The sequence below is a fragment of the Oncorhynchus kisutch genome, linkage group LG10 (genome assembly GCF_002021735.2).
Source record: "Oncorhynchus kisutch isolate 150728-3 linkage group LG10, Okis_V2, whole genome shotgun sequence".
NCBI lineage: Eukaryota > Metazoa > Chordata > Actinopteri > Salmoniformes > Salmonidae > Oncorhynchus > Oncorhynchus kisutch.
This window is the reverse complement of record NC_034183.2, coordinates 5,849,306-5,874,397: the sequence shown is the minus strand read 5'-3', so window position 1 is coordinate 5,874,397 and position 25,092 is coordinate 5,849,306. Positions and strand designations below refer to the sequence as shown.

General features: G+C 46.1%; 2 protein-coding genes and 1 long non-coding RNA gene across 4 annotated transcripts in view; all 3 read left to right on the top strand.

Annotated features, from left to right (window-relative positions):
• hps5 (HPS5 biogenesis of lysosomal organelles complex 2 subunit 2) overlaps positions 1–18,022 on the top strand; it is a 44,650-nt gene extending 26,628 nt beyond the window's left edge. The window contains exons 15-21 of one of the 2 annotated variants that reach the window (XM_031832941.1): positions 4,259–4,836; positions 4,918–5,038; positions 7,108–7,257; positions 7,495–7,728; positions 11,692–11,798; positions 11,967–12,504; positions 17,239–18,022. In XM_031832941.1, coding sequence (XP_031688801.1) covers positions 4,259–4,836; positions 4,918–5,038; positions 7,108–7,257; positions 7,495–7,728; positions 11,692–11,798; positions 11,967–12,504; positions 17,239–17,299 — 1,789 coding nt within the window. In that variant the 3' untranslated portion in view covers positions 17,300–18,022. The other variant, XM_031832942.1, reaches the window with a different exon arrangement.
• LOC116375784 (uncharacterized) lies at positions 12,530–17,223 on the top strand. Its single transcript, XR_004211142.1, has 3 exons — positions 12,530–14,856; positions 15,229–16,313; positions 16,345–17,223. It is a non-coding gene; the product is annotated as an uncharacterized LOC116375784 (long non-coding RNA).
• A 4,115-nt stretch (positions 18,023–22,137) lies between the features above and the next one.
• Positions 22,138–25,092, top strand: part of epx (eosinophil peroxidase) — a 53,115-nt gene continuing 50,160 nt past the window's right edge. Inside the window, exons 1-3 of the mRNA XM_031832833.1 lie at positions 22,138–22,255; positions 22,359–22,449; positions 24,513–24,688. Coding sequence (XP_031688693.1) covers positions 22,138–22,255; positions 22,359–22,449; positions 24,513–24,688 — 385 coding nt within the window. The remainder of the gene's footprint in view (positions 22,256–22,358; positions 22,450–24,512; positions 24,689–25,092) is intronic.

Below are 25,092 nucleotides of genomic sequence, written 5' to 3'. Positions count from 1 at the left end.
GACATGGTAACCCTAGATACATACCCCTCTAGGACATGGTAACCCTAGATACATACCCCTCTAGGACATGGTAACCCTAGATACATACCCCTCTAGGACATGGTAACCCTAGACACATACCCCTCTGGGACATGGTAACCCTAGATACATACCCCTCTAGGACATAGTAACCCTAGATACATACCCCTCTAGGACATAGTAACCCTAGACACATACCCCTCTAGGACATGGTAACCCTAGACACATACCCCTCTAGGACATGGTAACCCTAGACACATACCCCTCTAGGACATGGTAACCCTAGACACATACCCCTCTAGGACATGGTAACCCTAGACACATACCCCTCTAGGACATGGTAACCCTAGACACATACCCCTCTAGGACATGGTAACCCTAGATACATACCCCTCTAGGACATGGTAACCCTAGACACATACCCCTCTAGGACATAGTAACCCTAGACACATACCCCTCTGGGACATGGTAACCCTAGATACATGCCCCTCTAGGACATAGTAACCCTAGATACATACCCCTCTAGGACATAGTAACCCTAGACACATACCCCTCTAGGACATAGTAACCCTAGACACATACCCCTCTGGGACATGGTAACCCTAGACACATACCCCTCTGGGACATGGTAACCCTAGATACATACCCCTCTAGGACATAGTAACCCTAGACACATACCCCTCTAGGACATGGTAACCCTAGATACATACCCCTCTAGGACATAGTAACCCTAGATACATACCCCTCTAGGACATAGTAACCCTAGACACATACCCCTCTAGGACATAGTAACCCTAGACACATACCCCTCTAGGACATAGTAACCCTAGACACATACCCCTCTAGACATGGTAACCCTAGACACATACCCCTCTAGGACATGGTAACCCTAGACACATACCCCTCTAGGACATGGTAACCCTAGACACATACCCCTCTAGGACATGGTAACCCTAGACACATACCCCTCTAGGACATGGTAACCCTAGACACATACCCCTCTAGGACATGGTAACCCTAGACACATACCCCTCTAGGACATGGTAACCCTAGATACATACCCCTCTAGGACATGGTAACCCTAGACACATACCCCTCTAGGACATGGTAACCCTAGACACATACCCCTCTAGGACATGGTAACCCTAGACACATACCCCTCTAGGACATGGTAACCCTAGATACATACCCCTCTAGGACATGGTAACCCTAGACACATACCCCTCTAGGACATGGTAACCCTAGACACATACCCCTCTAGGACATGGTAACCCTAGACACATACCCCTCTAGGACATGGTAACCCTAGACACATACCCCTCTAGGACATGGTAACCCTAGACACATACCCCTCTAGGACATGGTAACCCTAGATACATACCCCTCTAGGACATGGTAACCCTAGATACATACCCCTCTAGGACATGGTAACCCTAGATACATACCCCTCTAGGACATGGTAACCCTAGATACATACCCCTCTAGGACATGGTAACCCTAGATACATACCCCTCTAGGACATGGTAACCCTAGACACATACCCCTCTAGGACATGGTAACCCTAGACACATACCCCTCTAGGACATGGTAACCCTAGATACATACCCCTCTAGGACATGGTAACCCTAGATACATACCCCTCTAGGACATGGTAACCCTAGACACATACCCCTCTAGGACATGGTAACCCTAGACACATACCCCTCTAGGACATGGTAACCCTAGACACATACCCCTCTAGGACATGGTAACCCTAGACACATACCCCTCTAGGACATGGTAACCCTAGATACATACCCCTCTAGGACATGGTAACCCTAGACACATACCCCTCTAGGACATGGTAACCCTAGACACATACCCCTCTAGGACATGGTAACCCTAGACACATACCCCTCTAGGACATGGTAACCCTAGATACATACCCCTCTAGGACATGGTAACCCTAGACACATACCCCTCTAGGACATGGTAACCCTAGATACATACCCCTCTAGGACATGGTAACCCTAGACACATACCCCTCTAGGACATGGTAACCCTAGATACATACCCCTCTAGGACATGGTAACCCTAGACACATACCCCTCTAGGACATGGTAACCCTAGATACATACCCCTCTAGGACATGGTAACCCTAGACACATACCCCTCTAGGACGGCAGGTGGCCTAGTGGTTAGAGCGTTGGACCAGTAACCGAAAGGTTGCTAGATCGAATCCCAGAGTTGACAAGGTTGAAATCTGTTGTTCTGCCCCTGAACAAGGCAGTTAACCCACTGTTCCCCTGAACAAGGCAGTTAACCCACTGTTCCCCTGAACAAGGCAGTTAACCCACTGTTCCCCTGAACAAGGCAGTTAACCCCACTGTTCCCCTGAACAAGGCAGTTAACCCACTGTTCCCCTGAACAAGGCAGTTAACCCACTGTTCCCCTGAACAAGGCAGTTAACCCACTGTTCCCCTGAACAAGGCAGTTAACCCACTGTTCCCCTGAACAAGGCAGTTAACCCACTGTTCCCCTGAACAAGGCAGTTAACCCACTGTTCCCCTGAACAAGGCAGTTAACCCACTGTTCCCCTGAACAAGGCAGTTAACCCACTGTTCCCCTGAACAAGGCAGTTAACCCACTGTTCCCCTGAACAAGGCAGTTAACCCACTGTTCCCCTGAACAAGGCAGTTAACCCACTGTTCCCCTGAACAAGGCAGTTAAACCCACTGTTCCCCTGAACAAGGCAGTTAACCCACTGTTCCCCGGTAGGCAGTTAACCCACTGTTCCCCTGAACAAGGCAGTTAACCCACTGTTCCCCTGAACAAGGCAGTTAACCCACTGTTCCCCTGAACAAGGCAGTTAACCCACTGTTCCCCGGTAGGCAGTTAACCCACTGTTCCCCGGTAGGCAGTTAACCCACTGTTCCCCGGTAGGCAGTTAACCCACTGTTCCCCGGTAGGCAGTTAACCCACTGTTCCCCTGAACAAGGCAGTTAACCCACTGTTCCCCTGAACAAGGCAGTTAACCCACTGTTCCCCTGAACAAGGCAGTTAACCCACTGTTCCCCTGAACAAGGCAGTTAACCCACTGTTCCCCTGAACAAGGCAGTTAACCCACTGTTCCCCTGAACAAGGCAGTTAACCCACTGTTCCCCTGAACAAGGCAGTTAACCCACTGTTCCCCGGTAGGCAGTTAACCCACTGTTCCCCGGTAGGCAGTTAACCCACTGTTCCCCTGAACAAGGCAGTTAACCCACTGTTCCCCTGAACAAGGCAGTTAACCCACTGTTCCCCTGAACAAGGCAGTTAACCCACTGTTCCCCTGAACAAGGCAGTTAACCCACTGTTCCCCTGAACAAGGCAGTTAACCCACTGTTCCCCTGAACAAGGCAGTTAACCCACTGTTCCCCTGAACAAGGCAGTTAACCCACTGTTCCCCTGAACAAGGCAGTTAACCCACTGTTCCCCGGTAGGCAGTTAACCCACTGTTCCCCGGTAGGCAGTTAACCCACTGTTCCCCGGTAGGCAGTTAACCCACTGTTCCCCGGTAGGCTGTTAACCCCACTGTTCCCCGGTAGGCAGTTAACCCACTGTTCCCCGGTAGGCAGTTAACCCACTGTTCCCCGGTAGGCAGTTAACCCCACTGTTCCCCGGTAGGCAGTTAACCCACTGTTCCCCGGTAGGCAGTTAACCCACTGTTCCCCGGTAGGCAGTTAACCCACTGTTCCCCGGTAGGCAGTTAACCCACTGTTCCCCGGTAGGCAGTTAACCCACTGTTCCCCGGTAGGCAGTTAACCCACTGTTCCCCGGTAGGCAGTTAACCCCACTGTTCCCCGGTAGGCAGTTAACCCACTGTTCCCCGGTAGGCAGTTAACCCACTGTTCCCCTGAACAAGGCAGTTAACCCACTGTTCCCCTGAACAAGGCAGTTAACCCACTGTTCCCCTGAACAAGGCAGTTAACCCACTGTTCCCCGGTAGGCTGTTAACCCACTGTTCCCCTGAACAAGGCAGTTAACCCACTGTTCCCCTGAACAAGGCAGTTAACCCACTGTTCCCCTGAACAAGGCAGTTAACCCACTGTTCCCCTGAACAAGGCAGTTAACCCACTGTTCCCCGGTAGGCTGTGTTGGAAAGGAGAATTTGTTCTTAAAACTGCCTTGCCAAATCAAAGATGTATAGCTAGTCTGATTTATAATACCCTTTTAAGTGAACATGGGGTTTTTAATGTTCCATCTATTGTACCCATCTTAGCTCTCAGATCCAGGATCCCTTGGTTCTGTTGGACCCAGCCTGTCTCAAAGAAACTCTACAGGAGTGGATCCCTGTGTTGGAGAGGGTTCTAGGTCCTGAGCTGGATCTAGGTCTGGGAATGCAGAGTCCAGCTGGTGAGGAGGAGGAGACGGAAGATGCTGCAGACAACCGTCCAGAGAACGTTCAGTCTGAGATCCCCTCGAGCTCTCCTGAGGGCCAGGAGGAAGGGAAGAGAGGAGAGGATTCCCCACAACAAAATGGAGGACAAGAGGACCAGAGGGAGGTTCAGGCCCATCACAGACCTGACGAGGCCTCCACTGAAGAGAACCTGAGGGTGTGGTCCCCCAAACCTCTCCCCCCAGACCTCCAGGCTCACCTTACCCAGCTGGCCACTCTGTACCTGGAGCTGGGTTATTTTGGGGACCCTGTTGTCCAGAAAGAGAGGGGTGTAGTAGGGGTCAATGCATTCTTGAGACGGTTCTTCTTCCTTCTGGACCAGGAGCGGGTGAGGAGGATGTGTCTACTCGGCTACGGGGACCAGCCTGAGGTCCACATCTCCTTCATGGAGGCCATGCTAGGTGTGTACCATGGACAGGTTCTATGAAACAAACACACACACACACACGTTCACTATTAAAAGGGCTTTTCTCCCCTGCCAGAGCTAACCCAGTCCAGTAAGGTGGTAGAGGTGATCCAGAAAGGAGACCTGCTCAAATCTCTACGCTGTCTCAGAGAACTACAACCCTGGAGCGCTCCGATGCTCCTCGCTCACCTGCACAGGTAGATAAGCCACTCTCCTCCTCTCCTCTCTCTCCCTCACCTCTCCTCCTCCCCGTCCCCCCTCTCTTTCTCCTCCCTCTCTCCCCTCTTTCCCTCTACTCACTCCCTCCTCTCTCCCCTCAACTCTCTTAACAGTCAACCGCAGCGTCACCTAGCTTTATTAGTCAACCACAGCTTCACCTCACTTAAGTCAACCACAGCTTCAACAGTCAACCACAGCTTCAAATCACTTTACCAGTCAACCACAGCTTCGCCTTGCTCAGACAGTCAACCATTAGCTTTAACAGTCAACCGCAGCTTCACCTAGATTAAGCAGTCAACCACAGCTTCGCCTAGCTTTGACAGTCAACCACAGCTTCGCCTAGCTTCGACAGTCAACCACAGCTTCGCCTTGCTTCGACAGTCAACCACAGCTTCGCCTTGCTTCGCCTTGCTTCGACAGTCAACCACAGCTTCGCCTTGCTTTGACAGTCAACCACAGCTTCGCCTTGCTTCGACAGTCAACCACAGTTTCGCCTAGCTTTGACAGTCAACCACAGCTTCGCCTAGCTTTGACAGTCAACCACAGCTTCGCCTAGCTTTGACAGTCAACCACAGCTTCGCCTAGCTTTGACAGTCAACCACAGCTTCGCCTTGCTTCGACAGTCAACCACAGTTTCGCCTAGCTTTGACAGTCAACCACAGCTTCGCCTTGCTTCGACAGTCAACCACAGCTTCGCCTAGCTTCGACAGTCAACCACAGCTTCGCCTAGCTTCGACAGTCAACCACAGCTTCGCCTAGCTTCGACAGTCAACCACAGCTTCGCCTAGCTTCGACAGTCAACCACAGCTTCGCCTAGCTTCGACAGTCAACCACAGCTTCGCCTAGCTTCGACAGTCAACCACAGCTTCGCCTAGCTTCATCTAGAAATCTGGTGACTTAACACTCCTCTTGTGTTCGTTACATGTGAATTAATTCTGTGTTCCCTGTCCATAATGACAGCCCCATTATAGCTGGTTATAAATCCATAATACATATTATCACCTAATGTTGTGTTAGATCTTTTTATAAACTTAAGTTGTTTTGAACATTACAAGTTTTGAACTTCTATTTGCTATTTATGGCCTGATCTCATACTACTCATTTTTGAGTAAAAAAAGCATAATGTCTGGATTATTTTGACTATAAGAAATACTCAGATGAAACATATTGGACTATTTATCACAGACTACTTTGTGTCAAAGTTTAACAAGCACTCTCTCATCCTCACCAGTGTCATGATCAAAGATATGATCAAGAGCCTCACATACAGTATGTCGTTTGGTCTTTGTGCTGCCACAGAATGAATTGTGAGCAAGGCCTCAGTAAAGCTTTATATACCAGAGCTGTGAGAAGAGTTCTATATATTATTGAAACAATGTTGCGATTGATTGTGAGAATTCCAACGGGTGTGGTTCCCGTGGGGGTAGCCATGGAAGCCAAGAAGGTGTGTGTGTGTGTGTGTGTGTGTGTGCTCAAACACACATGCATGTGGGGGTCTAGGAGAGGAAGTGTGTCCATCTGATGAATAGGCATATGCCTGAACTAAATTGTGTACACTAATTGTAGTCTCACCCATTTCTAATGACCGGTCATTTTTGACCAGGAACGCCCACAGGGGTACAAAAGTTGAATAAAACACCCAAAATTTTATATGAAATTCATCCAAATGTATTTTGTGTGTTCAGATGCCCTGTGAGGACAAAGTCATGGAACCTTATGACAATCAGATAATATTAACTACCATTTTTCAGAGAGAGAACTTGTTCATTTGGGGCAGCAGGGTAGACTAGTGGTTAGAGCGTTGGACTTCGAATCCCCGAGCTGACAAGGTAAAAAATGTGTCGTTCTACCCCTGAACAAGGCAGTTAACCCACTGTTCCTAGTTAAATAAAGGTCAAATAAAAAACATCTATACAAAAAAAATCGGTCCAATTGGACCGGAACACAGCAGGGAGGGTTAAGCCTACTGAGCATCATAATGTCTGTCTCACTCGTCTGTAGTTCATGATAACGTTCTCTAAATCACCATCCTCTCCTCTTTGTGTAGGTTGTATGAGAAACATGGAGAGTTAGCAGTTCGCTCCTTCACCCAATTCTATCCCACAATCCTCCCCTCTGACGTCACAGCCATGGCCAAACATAGCCACTTCCTGGCTTACCTAGACAACCTTGTCCAATCACGGGCCGAGGAACAAAGGTAGGTTTACCATAAACCATGAAGTACAATGTTTTTATAGATCTTTCTCTCCATTTTAAAGAGTTAATGTATCACAGCCCATCAATATGAATACATCCAGGTGGTGTTCATTAGGGTACACAACGGGAAACATTTTTATAACGTTTTGCAACAGAAACTACCCAAATCCAGGTTACCCCTCTGTGCTTCAGTACATTCTTCTAATGAACACCATGCTGTTCTGTTTCTCTCCCTTAGACTGTCGTTCCTTGGGTCCCTCCTCCAACCAGAGGCTCTGCGACAGGATTGGCTGGGGCTGGCCCTTACCCACGATGCACCTCAAAAGAGCGACACACTGACCACAGACGGACAACCGAGATGGCACTCCCATTTCTTCAGCTGGGGTTATGGTCGTCTCCTATCCCTCCTGATACGCCTTCCAGCTGACCTGGCCTCCAAACAGAAGATGGCTGAGACATGCAGGATCAACGGGTAAAGACTATATATACACACACACACACAGTACCAGTCGAAAGTTTGGACACACCTACTCATTCTACATAGTTTTTAATGTATTCACTATTATTATACAATGAAAAATTACATATGGAATTTTTAAAAATATTTTTTTAACCTTTTATTTAACCAGGCAAGTCAGTTAAGAACAAATTCTTATTTTCAATGACGGCCTAGGAACAGTGGGTTAACTGCCTGTTCAGGGGCAGAACGACAGATTTGTACCTTGTCAGCTCGGGGGTTTGAACTTGCAACCTTCCGGTTACTAGTCCAACACTCTAACCACTAGGCTACCTGCCACCTCTACACTCTAACCACTAGGCTACCCTGCCACCTCTACACTCTAACCACTAGGCTACCTGCCACCTCTACACTCTAACCACTAGGCTACCCTGCCACCTCTACACTCTAACCACTAGGCTACCCTGCCACCTCTACACTCTAACCACTAGGCTACCCTGCCACCTCTACACTCTAACCACTAGGCTACCCTGCCACCTCTACACTCTAACCACTAGGCTACCCTGCCACCCCAAAAAGTGTTAAAAAAAATTAAAAATGTTATATTTGAGATTCTTCAAAGTAGCCACCTTTTGCCTTGTTGACAGCTTTGCACACTCTTGGCATTCTCTCAACTAACTTCAACAGCTCAAATAAGCACAGAGAAATGACAGTCCATCATTACTTTAAGATATGAAAGTCAGTCAATCTGGAGAATTTCAAGAACTTTTAAAGTTTCTTCAAGTGCAGTCGCATAAACCATCAATCGCTATGATGAAACTGGCTCTCATGAGGACCGCCACAGGAAAGGAAGACCCAGAGTTACCTCTGCTGCAGAGGATAAGTTCATTAGAGTTAACTGTCTCTCATGAGGACCGCCACAGGAAAGGAAGACCCAGAGTTACCTCTGCTGCAGAGGATAAGTTCATTAGAGTTACCTGTCTCTCATGAGGACGACCACAGGAGAGGAAGACCCAGAGTTAACTCTGGATAAGGATAAGTTCATTAGAGTTACCCCCTGTAGATTGCAGCCCAAACAAATGCTTCACAGAGTTCAAGTAACAGACGCATCTCAACATAAACTGTTCAGAGGAGACTGCGTGAATCAGACCTTCATGGACAAATTGCTGCAAAGAAACCACTGCTAAAGGACACCAATAATAAGAAGAGACTTGCTTGGACCAAGAAACATGAGCAATGGACATTAGACTGGTGGAAATCTGTCCTTTGGTCTGATGAGTCCAAATTTGAGATTTTTGGTTCCAACCACCGTATCTTTGTGAGACGCAGAGTAGGTGAACGGATGATCTCCACATGTGTGGTTCCCACCGTGAAGCATTATTTTGAATTATCGGCTCTTAACCAACTGTGCTATTTTGTTTTGTTTTTTCACATTGTTCGTAACTTATTTTGTACATAATGTTGCTGCTACTGTCTCGTATGACCGAAAAGAGCTTCTGGACATCAGAACATCAGAACAGAACATCAGAACTGGGATTACTCACCTCAAAAAGGACGATGAGTTCTTCTTCAATGAGTCAGACGCTTCTTCTTTGGGATCCGAACACCTCAAACTTAGATTTGTCTGTCCATAATACTTTTTTTCCAATCTTCCTCTGTCCAGTGTCTGTGTTCTTTTGCCCATTTTAATCTTTTCTTTTTATTGGCCAGTCTGAGATATGGCTTTTTCTTTGCAACTCTGCCTAGAAGACCAGCATCCTGGAGTCGCCTCTTCACTCTTGACGTTGAGACTGGTGTTTTGTGGGTACTATTTAATGAAGCTGCCAGTTGAGGACTTGTGAGGCGTCTGTTTCTCAAATCTCGACACTCTAATGTACTTGTCCTCTTGCTCAGTTGTGCACTGGTGCCTCCCACTCCTCTTTCTATTCTGGTTAGAGCCAGTTTGCGCTGTTCTGTGAAGGGAGATCTTCAGTTTCTTGGCAATATCCCACATGTAATAGCCTTCATTTCTCAGAACAAGAATAGACTGATGAGTTTCAGAAGAAAGTCCTTTGTTTCTGGCCATTTTGAGTCTGTAATCGAAACCAACAAATGCTGATGCTCCAGATACTCCACTAGTCTAAAGAAGGCCAATTTTATTGCTTATTTTGTCAGCTATGCTAACATAATTGCAAAAGGTTTTTTTAATGATCAATCAGCCTTTTTAAAATGATAAACTTGGATTAGCTAACACAACGTACCATTGGAACACAAGAGTGATGGTTTCTGATGATGGGTCTCTGTCCACCTATGTAGATATTCCATTAAAAATCAGCCGTTTCCAGCTACAATAGTCATTGTAGTCATCTCATTATTGTAGTCATCTCCTTCCAGACCCATATCAAACATCTCCAATCCAAAGTTAAATCTAGAATTGGCTTCCTATTTCACAACAAAGCATCCTTCACTCATGCTGCCAAACATACCCTTGTAAAACTGACCATCCTACCAATCCTCGACTTTGGCGATGTCATTTACAAAATAGCCTCCAATACCCTACTCAACAAATTGGATGCAGTCTATCACAGTGCAATCCGTTTTATCACCAAAGCCCCATATACTACCCACCATTGTGACCTGTACGCTCTCGTTGGCTGGCCCTCGCTTCATACTCGTCGCCAAACCCACTGGCTCCATGTCATCTACAAGACCCTGCTAGGTAAAGTCCCCCCTTATCTCAGCTCGCTGGTCACCATAGCATCTCCCACCTGTAGCACACGCTCCAGCAGGTATATCTCTCTAGTCACCCCCAAAACCAATTATTTCTTTGGCCGCCTCTCCTTCCAGTTCTCTGCTGCCAATGACTGGAACGAACTACAAAAATCTCTGAAACTGGAAACACTTATCTCCCTCACTAGCTTTAAGCACCAACTGTCAGAGCAGCTCACAGATTACTGCACCTGTACATAGCCCACCTATAATTTAGCCCAAACAACTACCTCTTTCCCAACTGTATTTAATTTTTATTTATTTATTTATTTTGCTCCTTTGCACCCCATTATTTTTATTTTGCACATTCTTCCATTGCAAAACGACCATTCCAGTATTTTACTTGCTATATTGTATTTACTTTGCCATCATGGCCTTTTTTGCCTTTACCTCCCTTCTCACCTAATTTGCTCACATTGTAAATAGACTTGTTTATACTGCATTATTGACTGTATGTTTGTTTTACTCCATGTGTAACTCTGTGTCGTTGTATCTGTCGAACTGCTTTGCTTTATCTTGGCCAGGTCGCAATTGTAAATGAGAACTTGTTCTCAACTTGCCTACCTGGTTAAATAAAGGTGTTCTCAACTTGCCTACCTGGTTAAATAAAGGTGTTCTCAACTTGCCTACCTGGTTAAATAAAGGTGTTCTCAACTAGCCTACCTGGTTAAATAAAGGTGTTCTCAACTAGCCTACCTGGTTAAATAAAGGTGTTCTCAACTAGCCTACCTGGTTAAATAAAGGTAAAATAAAAAAATACATTTTTTTTTTACAACATTAACAATGTCTACACTGTATTTCTGATAAATTTTATGTTATTTTAATGGACAAAAAAGTTGCTTTTTCTTCAAAAACAAGGACATTTCTAAGTGACCCCAAACTTTTGAACGTGTGTGTGTGATGTACTTAAATACTGATCATGGGTGAAGAGACATTACTTGATTTCTGCCAGAGGGGGGCGATATCATGTCACCATTAAATGCAGGCTGTTTTTCCATGTGTACCTGTGTTAGGACTGTTATAATGACTGTGTTCTCTGTGCAGGTACTGGACTGGCTATGTGTACCTGTGTTAGGACTGTTATAATGACTGTGTTCTCTGTGCAGGTACTGGACTGGCTATGTGTACCTGTGTTAGGACTGTTATAATGACTGTGTTCTCTGTGCAGGTACTGGACTGGCTATGTGTACCTGTGTTAGGACTGTTATAATGACTGTGTTCTCTGTGCAGGTACTGGACTGGCTATGTGTACCTGTGCTGTGAGCTCCAACGTCGTACAGAGGCTTTCTCTACCATCTGTAGACTGGACGACATGAGTCTGCTGGAGGAACCCAGTGGTAATGACTGTCATAGTAATCATTTGAATTAAGGGTTTAAACTCTCAATGTACTACTACTACGGTTTAGTAAATATTTGGTCTACATGATCACAACCCTGAATGCTCTTATTTCTCTCTCTCTCTATACATTTATATGTCTTTAACTCTCTTCTGGTGTGATTCTCAGGCATGGTGCCTCAGACCATGGATGAGTGGAAGATGCTTCTCCAGCTGTCTCAGCAGTGTAGTAACAGCAGACTGTCTGACCATATCCCAACCCCAGATCCCAACCCCTCGGCTCCCACCCCCTCCTCGGCTCCTAACCCTTCCCTGGCTCCTAACCCTTCCCTGGCTCCTAACCCTTCCCTGGCTCCCACCCCCTCCTCGGCTCCTACCCCTTCCCTGGCTCCTACCCCTTCCCTGGCTCCTACCCCTTCCCTGGCTCCTACCCCTTCCCTGGCTCCTACCCCTTCCCTGGCTCCTACCCCTTCCCTGGCCCTAGCCTCCAACGGGACCAGCCCCAGCCTGACCAACGGTGGCTCTGCAGCTGACCATATCCAGACAGAGGTGACTCCAGAGAACCTGGTCTTGCGTCTGGCCCGGGCTGTGGGCCCCGACCGGGCCCTTGAGGCCCTACAGGAGGTGGGGATGCAGTCGGACATGGAGCTGGGGCCACACTCCACCCTGGTCTGTGAGCTGCTCCGTGTGGCTGAGAAGAGACAGAGGTGGGTGATGGATCATGACTATGATACCAGATACCAGGGACTATGATACCAGGGACTTTGATAACAGATACCAGGGACTATGATAACAGATACCAGGGGATATGATACCAGGGACTATGATAACAGGGACGATGATAACAGATACCAGGGACTATGATACCAGGGACTATGGTATCAGGGAGTATGATACCAGGACTATGATACCAGATACCAGGGACTATGATACCAGGGACTATGATACCAGATACCAGGGACTATGATACCAGATACCAGGGACTATGATAACAGATACCAGGGACGATGATAACAGATACCAGGGACGATGATAACAGATACCAGGGACGATGATAACAGATACCAGGGACTATTATACCAGATACCAGGGACTATTATACCAGATACCAGGGACTATGATACCAAATACCAGTGACTGTGATACAAGATACCAGGGACTATGATACCAGGGACGATGATAACATATACCAGGGACGATGATACCAGGGACGATGATAACAGATACCAGGGACTATGATACCAGGGACTATGATACCAGATACCAGGGGACTATGATACCAGGGACGATGATAACAGATACCAGGGACTATGATACCAGATACCAGGGACTATGATACCAGGGACGATAATAACAGATACCAGGGACGATGGTACCAGGGACTATGATAACAGATACCAGGGACTATGATACCAGATACCAGGGACTATGGTATCAGGGACTATGATACCAGATACCAGGGACTATGATACCAGATACCAGGAACTATGATACCAGATACCAGGGACTATGATACCAGGGACTATGATACCAGATACCAGGGACTATGATAACAGATACCAGGGACTATGATACCAGGGACTATGATAACAGATACCAGGGACTGTGATACAAGATACCAGGGACTATGATACCAGGGACGATGATAACATATACCAGGGACAATGATACCAGGGACGATGATACCAGATACCAGGGACTATGATACCAGATACCAGGGACTGTGATACAAGATACCAGGGACTATGATACCAGGGACGATGATAACATATACCAGGGACGATGATACCAGGGACGAGGATAACAGATACCAGGGACTATGATAACAGGGACGATGATAACAGATACCAGGGGCTATGATACCAGGGATGATGATAACAGATACCAGGGACTATGATACCAGGGACTATTATACCAGATACCAGGACATATGATACCAGGGACTATGATACCAGATACCAGGGACTATGATACCAGGGACGATGATACCAGATACCAGGGACTATGATACCAGGGACTATTATACCAGATACCAGGGACTGTGATAACAGATACCAGGGACTATGATAACAGATACCAGGGACTATGATACCAGATACCAGGGACTGTGATACAAGATACCAGGGACTATGATACCAGGGACGATGATAACATATACCAGGGACGATGATACCAGGGACGATGGTATCAGGGACTATGATACCAGATACCATGATAACAGATACCAGGGACTATGATACCAGATACCAGGGACTGTGATACAAGATACCAGGGACTATGATACCAGGGACGATGATAACATATACCAGGGACTATGATACCAGGGACGATGATAAGATACCAGGGACTATGATACCAGATACCAGGGACTATGATACCAGATACCAGGGACGATGATAACATATACCAGGGACTATGATACCAGATACCGGGGACTGTGATACAAGATATCAGGGACTATGATAACATATACCAGGGACTATGATACCAGGGACGATGATAACAGATACCAGGGACTATGATACCAGGGACTGTGATACAAGATACCAGGGACTGTGATACAAGATACCAGGGACGATGATAACAGATACCAGGGACTATGATACCAGGGACTATTATACCATATACCAGGGACTGTGGTATCAGGGACTATGATAACAGATACCTGGGACTATGATACCAGGGACGATGATAACAGATACCAGGGACTATGATACCAGATTCCAGGGACTGTGATACAAGATACCAGGGACTATGATACCAGGGACGATGATAACAGATACCAGGGACTATGATACCAGGGACTATTATACCAAATACCAGGGACTGTGATACACGATACCAAGGACGAGGATACCAGGGACTATGATCAGCTAGTTTTAAAAAAACATGTAATTGATTGATATCATGACAATCATCCCCTAGACAACACAAGGTTATACAAATAGGGCCAGAAACAACACCAGGTTATACAAATAGGGCCAGAGACAACACCAGGTTATACAAATAGGGCCAGAGACAACACCAGGTTATACAAATAGGGCCAGAGACAACACCAGGTTATACAAATAGGGCCAGAGACAACACCAGGTTATACAAATAGGGCCAGAGACAACACCAGGTTATACAAATAGGGCCAGAGACAACACCAGGTTATACAAAGAGGGCCAGAGACAACACCAGGTTATACAAATAGGGCCAGAGACAACACCAGGTTACACAAATAGGGCCAGAGACAACACCAGGTTACACAAATAGGGCCAGAGACAACACCAGGTTACACAAATAGGGCCAGAGACAACACCAGGTTATACAAATAGGGCCAGAGACAACACCAGGTTACACAAATAGGGCCAGAGACAACACCAGGTTACACAAATAGGGCCAGAGACAACACCAGGTTACACAAATAGGGCTGTAAACAACACAAGGTTATACAAATAGGGCCAGAGACAACACCAGGTTATACAAATAGGGCCAGAGACAACACCAGGTTATACAAATAGGGCCAGAGACAACACCAGGTTATACAAATAGGGCCAGAGACAACACCAGGTTATACAAACAGGGCCAGAGACAACACCAGGTTATACAAACAGGGCCAGAGACAACACCAGGTTATACAAACAGGGCCAGAGACAACACCAGGTTATACAAATAGGGCCAGAGACAACACCAGGTTATACAAACAGGGCCAGAGACGACACCAGGTTATACAAATAGGGCCAGAGACAACACCAGGTTATACAAATAGGGCCAGAGACAACACCAGGTTATACAAATAGGGCCAGAGACAACACCAGGTTATACAAATAGGGCTAGAGACAACACCAGGTTATACAAATAGGGCCAGAGACAACACCAGGTTATACAAATAGGGCCAGAGACAACACCAGGTTATACAAATAGGGCCAGAGACAACACCAGGTTATACAAATAGGGCCAGAGACAACACCAGGTTATACAAATAGGGCCAGAGACAACACCAGGTTACACAAATAGGGCCAGAGACAACACCAGGTTATACAAATAGGGCCAGAGACAACACCAGGTTATACAAATAGGTTCAGAGACAACACCAGGTTATACAAATAGGGCCAGAGACAACACCAGGTTATACAAACAGGGCCAGAGACAACACCAGGTTATACAAACAGGGCCAGAGACAACACCAGGTTATACAAATAGGGCCAGAGACAACACCAGGTTATACAAATAGGGCCAGAGACAACACCAGGTTATACAAAGAGGGCCAGAGACAACACCAGGTTATACAAATAGGGCCAGAGACAACACCAGGTTACACAAATAGGGCCAGAGACAACACCAGGTTACACAAATAGGGCCAGAGACAACACCAGGTTACACAAATAGGGCCAGAGACAACACCAGGTTATACAAATAGGGCCAGAGACAACACCAGGTTACACAAATAGGGCCAGAGACAACACCAGGTTACACAAATAGGGCCAGAGACAACACCAGGTTACACAAATAGGGCCAGAGACAACACCAGGTTACACAAATAGGGCTGTAAACAACACAAGGTTATACAAATAGGGCCAGAGACAACACCAGGTTATACAAATAGGGCCAGAGACAACACCAGGTTATACAAATAGGGCCAGAGACAACACCAGGTTATACAAATAGGGCCAGAGACAACACCAGGTTATACAAATAGGGCCAGAGACAACACCAGGTTATACAAACAGGGCCAGAGACAACACCAGGTTATACAAATAGGGCCAGAGACAACACCAGGTTATACAAATAGGGCCAGAGACGACACCAGGTTATACAAACAGGGCCAGAGACGACACCAGGTTATACAAATAGGGCCAGAGACAACACCAGGTTATACAAATAGGGCCAGAGACAACACCAGGTTATACAAATAGGGCCAGAGACAACACCAGGTTATACAAATAGGGCCAGAGACAACACCAGGTTATACAAATAGGGCCAGAGACAACACCAGGTTATACAAATAGGGCCAGAGACAACACCAGGTTATACAAATAGGGCCAGAGACAACACCAGGTTATACAAATAGGGCCAGAGACAACACCAGGTTATACAAATAGGGCCAGAGACAACACCAGGTTATACAAATAGGGCCAGAGACAACACCAGGTTACACAAATAGGGCCAGAGACAACACCAGGTTATACAAATAGGGCCAGAGACAACATCAGGTTATACAAATAGGGCCAGAGACAACACCAGGTTATACAAATAGGGCCAGAGACAACACCAGGTTATACAAATAGGGCCAGAGACAACACCAGGTTATACAAATAGGGCTGTAAACAACACCAGGTTATACAAATAGGGCTGTAAACAACACCAGGTTATACAAATAGGGCTGTAAACAACACCAGGTTATACAAAAAACACATATGATACTAACGTTCCTCTGTTTTTCCTGTCTACCCCAGGGCTCTGATCCAGACCATGCTGGAGCGCTGTGATCGCTTCCTCTGGTCCCAGCATGCTTAGTGAGACAACACCAACCAACGCGCCTAGCGGGTCCTCAACCAACGCCATTCAGAACAACTATTACGGACAACTGCTATGGGGAGTAATGTTAGGGTCAATTCCATTTCCAATTCAGGCAGTTAAACGGAAATTTAATTTCCAGTTATCCACATTGAAAAAAGCAATTTAATTGACTGAATTGAAATGCAATTGATCCCAGCCCTGATCTGATCCAGAGCCGATCTGATCCGAAACAAGTTAATTAATGTGACCACAATGCTTACTAACTACTTTTTAAACTGGGCCCTAATCATTTATGTTGTACCGCTCATGACTACTTTTTAAACTGGGCCATAATAATTTATGTTGCACCATTCCGGAGTTCCATTCCGCACCAACATTCTAGAATGCGACTCTGGTTGACCTGGTACTGTCAAGACAGACGACTGCATTTAAATTGTTATATTTTATAGTTGCCAAAACCCTGCCTTACCGAAGAAAAATGGGATTAATCTATAAATGATCTGAAAGTATTGTTTTTGAATTGTGAGGTCCTCGTATGCATTTTCCAGCTTGATGATTGTATATCTGACTTCCTCATTGGGTCAAACTACTGCGACATGGTTATAAAGCACCTGAATTCATCGTTTTGAAGACATTTGTGAAAATATAATTTTATTGAAATGCTCTAGTCTATTAATATAATATTTAATGTGAATAATAAAATATATGATGGTGATCTGATCCACGGATTGTCATTATTACAAATCAAACTTTATTTAAAGAATGTTTAAAAATGGGAGAAAGGCTTACTACCTCCAGGATAAATGGACGTTTTTATGTTGCTGTGTGTGGAAGAAGAGAACGACACATGCAGTGTCTCCTTGTGTAAGCGGGTGAAGTTGTTGTGTTGGTAGTACTGTCATTAGAGATCGTATTAATGACGCTGGAATGAAACCAGTCTTTTGTTTTCTCGTGAAACGGTGCGTGATAAATCCACACCTGGAACATCAAAGAGATACAACGAGGAGGAACGAGGGAGGGAGGGAGGGAGGGAGAGGGAGGGAGAGGGAGGGAGAGGGAGAGGGAGAGGGAGAGGGAGAGGGAGAGGGAGAGGGAGAGGGAGGGAGGGAGGGAGGGAGGGAGGGAGAGGGAGAGGGAGAGGGAGAGAGAGAGAGAGAGAGGGAGAGAGAGGGAGAGAGAGGGAGAGAGAGAGAGAGGGAGAGAGAGGGAGAGAGAGGGAGAGGGAGAGAGAGGGAGAGGGAGAGGGAGAGAGAGAGAGAGAGAGAGAGAGAGAGAGAGAGAGAGAGAGAGAGAGAGAGAGAGAGAGAGAGAGAGAGAGAACAGAAAAGGTGTTGCTGCTGCATCTTGATGTCCTTCTAAAAGAATGTCTCAAATATAAAACAGTACATTTTCAATTGGAACAAATTTGATTGACCTCAAACAACAAAAAAAAATGAGCTTGATTTTTCCAGAAACAGTCCTCATATTATCTCTCCTTCTCCTCCTGTCCTTCGCATAATCCTCTCCACTCACTCATCTCCTATCTCCTCCGGTCCTGTCTTGCCCACCTGGTCGTGTCATTGGAAGCCCCTGGCTTAGTGACAATCAGATTCAAAGGTTTCGACATTTGGGCAGAGCCACTGAAGACACTGACACTCAGTGTTTTAGAACAGAGAGACAGATAGATGGGCGAAACAGATAGACGGGATGTTTTTTTTATTTTTTATTGAAGACTGTGGAATAATATGGATGACGTCACCGTTACATTCCGTGCTGTTTATCCTGATCGGAATTACAGCTGCCTTTTTGTTTTTTTCAAAGAGTCAAATCGGCACCTAGAATTATTGCTTCCTGATTCTTTGCAGTGGAATTCATAGCTGTTGCATGTGGATGTATAAGAAAACTACTGGTCCGTTGGTCCGTTGAGTCGCTCTCTAAAACAAGTGTCCTTTATACCCCATTAATGAACCCAGAGGGGGGGAAAAAAAAGATTTGTTTCGCCTCTAATGAAGACATGTCTCTGGAGTTGTGCCTTCCTCTAATGAAGACATGTCTCTGGAGTTGTGCCTTCCTCTAATGAAGACATGTCTCTGGAGTTGTGCCTTCCTCTAATGAAGACATGTCTCTGGAGTTGTGCCTTCCTCTAATGAAGACATGTCTCTGGAGTTGTGCCTTCCTCTAATGAAGACATGTCTCTGGAGTTGTGCCTTCCTCTAATGAAGACATGTCTCTGGAGTTGTGCCTTCCTCATCTGACAGACCTGTATAGGGTTCTGTTTAATCTAGAGATTATAATCCAAATACTGGTGCTTGAGGAACCCTTTTTTTTTTTAAGAGGATGTTTTTAAATACAGGCATCTTCAACAAAATGCTCCGTAATGTCGCTGTTCTTTATGACGTAAAGAAACTCCATTTTATGGATTGTAAAATGAATCAAATGTAAACATACTGTAGATTAATGTATTGCTATTGACTCAACAGACAAAATGGTTGAATGCTGAGAAGAATCTATCCACTCTCTCATTGCAATAAGAGCTCAAATGGTTCTGGTCAACAAAACCCCGACAGAGAGGTCTTTGATGTTGAGGAGTTGTCACCAGACACACTGATAAGTGGATTCTGGTTCTGGTCAACAAGACCCGACAGAGAGGTCTTTGATGTTGAGGAGTTGTCACCAGACACACTGATAAGTGGATTCTGGACATTCCTAATGACCACACACACACACATGCGCATATACACACACTCACTCACACACACACACACACACACACACACACACACCTGTTGACTGTGCTGCCAGGGTATAAATGAGTCTTCACCTGTTAAAGGAAGACATGCCACACACACACACACACACACACCTGTTGATTACAACTCACGATGCTTAGCAGCGCCATTTAAAGCACATATTATTCATTCGGGCCTCCTAAACAATGTGTTTAGGTTATTAAGTCTGTATGGTACTAAATGACACAGCCGTTTCAAACCCCAGCACCTTCAACACTGGTTGATGCCTGATTCAGACCTGCTTCTTTTGGACACCTGCACTAACAGATAGATGGACATCACACTCATGGTAAGGATGACTTTAAAAAACAAATATGGCTGGATGTCACCTTCTACCTGATTTACCTTATTTACCTTCTTTCCATTCCGATATTTTAAGGTAAAATAAATGGACGTGACAGTGTACTACCTCTATGTTGATCTGAAAGTATAGTACTTCTATGTTGATCTGAAAGTATAGTACCTCCTATGTTGATCTGAAAGTATAGTACCTCTATGTTGATCTGAAAGTATAGTATCTCCTATGTTGGTCTGAAAGTATAGTACCTCCTATGTTGATCTGAAAGTATAGTACCTCTATGTTGATCTGAAAGTATAGTACCTCTATGTTGATCTGAAAGTATAGTACCTCTATGTTGATCTGAAAGTATAGTACCTCCTATGTTGATCTGAAAGTATAGTACCTCCTATGTTGGTCTGAAAGTATAGTACCTCCTATGTTGATCTGAAAGTATAGTACCTCTATGTTGATCTGAAAGTATAGTACCTCTATGTTGATCTGAAAGTATAGTACCTCTATGTTGATCTGAAAGTATAGTACCTCTATGTTGATCTGAAAGTATAGTACCTCTATGTTGATCTGAAAGTATAGTACCTCCTATGTTGATCTGAAAGTATAGTACCTCCTATGTTGGTCTGAAAGTATAGTACCTCCTATGTTGATCTGAAAGTATAGTACCTCCTATGTTGATCTCGTGACAGAGTGTAAAATGTGGTTCTGGGTTCCCAGATGACCTCTATGTCATTGTTTTTATGTTACATGTTTTGTTGTTGTAGGGTCTCCTACTTGTTCTGTCTCTAACTCTGCTCTGCTGTCTACCTCACCCAGCTTCACCAGCCGAGCTAGCTCACAATGACTCAGGTACACTGTTCTGTGTGTTAAATGGCCTGTTGAGAACACTTCATATTGCCATGGGATTATCCGACATTTTTAAAAGGGGGGGGGGGGGGGTCATCCATGTTTATGACAAGAATTATCATTGGATCCTATTGGATCGTCTGTTGTATAATTAAAGGGATTGTTGGTAACCGATTATGTCGTCCAATATAATAAAGGCTAGTGTCATAAAGGGTAGTTTCATATCAGTTATTATTGATCAGTATCATTAGCTAGGTTTCCATCCAAATGGTGACAGATTCGAATATTTAAAAAATCCGCACTGGACCAAACGGGCTTGTTGCTGATTTTAAAAATTAAAAAGTAATTGTGTGATGACATATTGCACACAAACAAATGTTCTGCTTGAGTTTTCATGCTTTTCATGTTTCGATATCTAAAATTCAAAATGTGTTTCAATCGCATTTTCCACTCTATTACTACCGAAACTGTTGCATTAAATAGCAAACGCTCCCACGCTGGTTCTTGGCCAGTTCGCTCTAGTGCGGTTCGGTTCGGCTCGTCTACATTATGGATAAAAGCAAAGAAATAATTGTATTTGTTAAGCATCGATCCTCAGGTCACCAAAATAAGACCCTCGATATTTTATTGAAAATGAGCATCAAGCTCACAACCTTGGACTTTCACCACCCTGTGAAGTTCATCATCATTTATTTATTCTGTAGGCTAATAGACCGTGTGCTTTCCCGACGAGTTGTAGTGGGATGACCACACAACTGGCTGCCACACACGTCAATGTGTGACTCCAAATGGGTACTTTGCGCGCATAAAAAAAGGTCGGGTGGAAACCTGTTTAGAGAGAGTTTTCTGGAACATTTTGTATCTTATTAAAATGTATATGCACTCACTATACTTTAAGTGTGGCGATGTGGTTATTAAGGTAATTACACATGCGCGCCACCAGGTGGTGCAGCACTTTGGAGTACCTATTGCTAGCATTGTTAGAGTATTGGAACGAACCCCGGCACACGTTGAGTGCAGCTGCTTGCCTGTTACGCAACGCTCTGGGTGAGTAATAAACTAATCTGTTTATAAAGGGCTACTACTCCTTGACTCATTCCAAGGCATAAATAGTTCTATTGGGTTATTCATTGTATTGTATCATTTCCAGGGGTTCCCTATCTGCCCTCTACGTTGGTAGAGGAGGCTCTGAAAAGGGCTTTAGAACGTACTAATGCTGCTTACGCCCACACCAAGGAGAGGTGAGCCAATAGAAGAAGACTGTCGTCAGTAAATTGCTCAGATTATTTGTGAAAAGCCATGTTGATGTTTATGAAAAGATAAATGCTATTTACCAATTAGGGTCTGCCTGTCTGTTCATCTGCCTGCCTGCCTGTTCATCTGCCTGTCTGTCTGTTCATCTGTCTGTCTGTTCATCTGCCTGCCTGTCTGTTCATCTGCCTGCCTGTCTGTCTGTTCATCTGCCTGCCTGTCTGTTCATCTGCCTGCCTGTCTGTTCATCTGCCTGTCTGTCTGTTCATCTGCCTGCCTGTCTGTCTGTTCATCTGCCTGCCTGTCTGTTCATCTGCCTGTCTGTCTGTTCATCTGCCCGTCTGTCTGTTCATCTGCCTGCCTGTCTGTTCATCTGCCTGCCTGTCTGTTCATCTGCCCGTCTGTCTGTTCATCTACCTGTCTGTCTGTTCATCTGCCTGCCCGTCTGTCTGTTCATCTGCGCGTCTGTCTGTTCATCTGCCCGTCTGTCTGTTCATCTGCCCGTCTGTCTGTTCATCTGCCTGTCTGTCTGTTCATCTGCCTGCCCGTCTGTCTGTTCATCTGCCTGCCCGTCTGTCTGTTCATCTGCCCGTCTGTCTGTTCATCTGCCTGCCCGTCTGTCTGTTCATCTGCCCGTCTGTCTGTTCATCTGCCCGTCTGTCTGTTCATCTGCCTGTCTGTCTGTTCATCTGCCTGCCTGTCTGTCTGTTCATCTGCCCGTCTGTCTGTTCATCTGCTTGTCTGTCTGTTCATCTGCCTGCCTGTCTGTCTGTTCATCTGCCCGTCTGTCTGTTCATCTACCTGTCTGTCTGTTCATCTGCCTGCCTGTCTGTCTGTTCATCTGCCCATCTGTCTGTTCATCTGCCCGTCTGTCTGTTCATCTGCCTGTCTGTCTGTTCATCTGCCTGCCTGTCTGTCTGTTCATCTGCCCATCTGTCTGTTCATCTGCCTGCCTGTCTGTCTGTTCATCTGCCTGCCCGTCTGTCTGTTCATCTGCCTGTCTGTCTGTTCATCTGTCTGTCTGTTCATCTGCCTGCCTGTCTGTTCATCTGCCTGCCTGTCTGTCTGTTCATCTGCCTGCCTGTCTGTTCATCTGCCTGCCTGTCTGTTCATCTGCCTGTCTGTCTGTTCATCTGCCTGTCTGTCTGTTCATCTGTCTGTCTGTTCATCTGCCTGCCTGTCTGTTCATCTGCCTGCCTGTCTGTCTGTTCATCTGCCTGCCTGTCTGTTCATCTGCCTGCCTGTCTGTTCATCTGCCTGTCTGTTCATCTGCCTGTCTGTCTGTTCATCTGCCTGCCTGTCTGTCTGTTCATCTGCCCGTCTGTCTGTTCATCTGCCTGTCTGTCTGTTCATCTGCCTGTCTGTCTGTTCATCTGCCTGTCTGTCTGTTCATCTGCCTGTCTGTCTGTTCATCTGCCTGCCTGTCTGTTCATCTGCCCGTCTGTCTGTTCATCTGCCCGTCTGTCTGTTCATCTGCCCGTCTGTCTGTTCATCTGCCTGTCTGTCTGTTCATCTGCCTGTCTGTCTGTTCATCTGCCTGCCTGTCTGTCTGTTCATCTGCCTGTCTGTGTTCATCTGCCTGCCTGTCTGTCTGTTCATCTGCCCGTCTGTCTGTTCATCTGCCTGCCTGTCTGTTCATCTGCCCGTCTGTCTGTTCATCTGCCCGTCTGTCTGTTCATCTACCTGTCTGTCTGTTCATCTGCCTGCCTGTCTGTCTGTTCATCTGCCCGTCTGTCTGTTCATCTGCCTGTCCGTCTGCCTGTCTGTTCATCTGCCTGTCTGTTCATCTGCCTGTCTGCCTGTCTATCTGTTCATCTGCCTGTCTATCTGTTCATCTGCCTACCTGTCTGTCTGTTCATCTGCCTGTCTGTTCATCTGCCTGTATGTCTGTTCGCCTGCCTGTATGTCTGTTCGCCTGCCTGTCTGTCTGCTCATCTGCCTGTCTGTTAATCTGCCTGTCTGTCTGTTCATCTGCCTGTCTGTTAATCTGCCTGTCTGTCTGTTCATCTGTCTGTCTGTCTGATAATATGGGTACTGTCCTCTGTCCTTCCAGGGTGAAGACATCTCTGTCGGAGGGTGCTCTGAGACCCAGCGACCTCCTGGCTCAGTTCAAGCAGATCGGACCGCAGACCAGGAGGCACATCAGCGCAGCTGAGCTGCTGGACAATACAGTGGAACTGATCAGAGAGATGGTCTACACCAGTACCATGGCCCAGTCCAGTCTACCTGGTACTGCCTAACCCATGGTCCAGTCTACCTGGTACTGTCTAACCCATGGTCCAGTCCAGTCTACCTGGTACTGTCTAACCCATGACCCAGTCCAGTCTACCTGGTACTGCCTAACCCATGGTCCAGTCCAGTTTACCTGGTACTGTCTAACCCATGACCCAGTCCAGTCTACCTGGTACTGTCTAACCCATGACCCAGTCCAACCTACCTGGTACTGTCTAATCCTAATCCATGGCCCAGTCCAGCCTACCTGGTACTGTCTAATCCATGGCCCAGTCCAGTCTACCTGGTACTGTCTAACCCTAACCCAGTTCAGTCTACCTGGTACTGTCTAATCCATGACCCAGTCCAGTCTACCTGGTACTGCCTAACCCTAACCCAGTCCAGTCTACCTGGTACTGTCT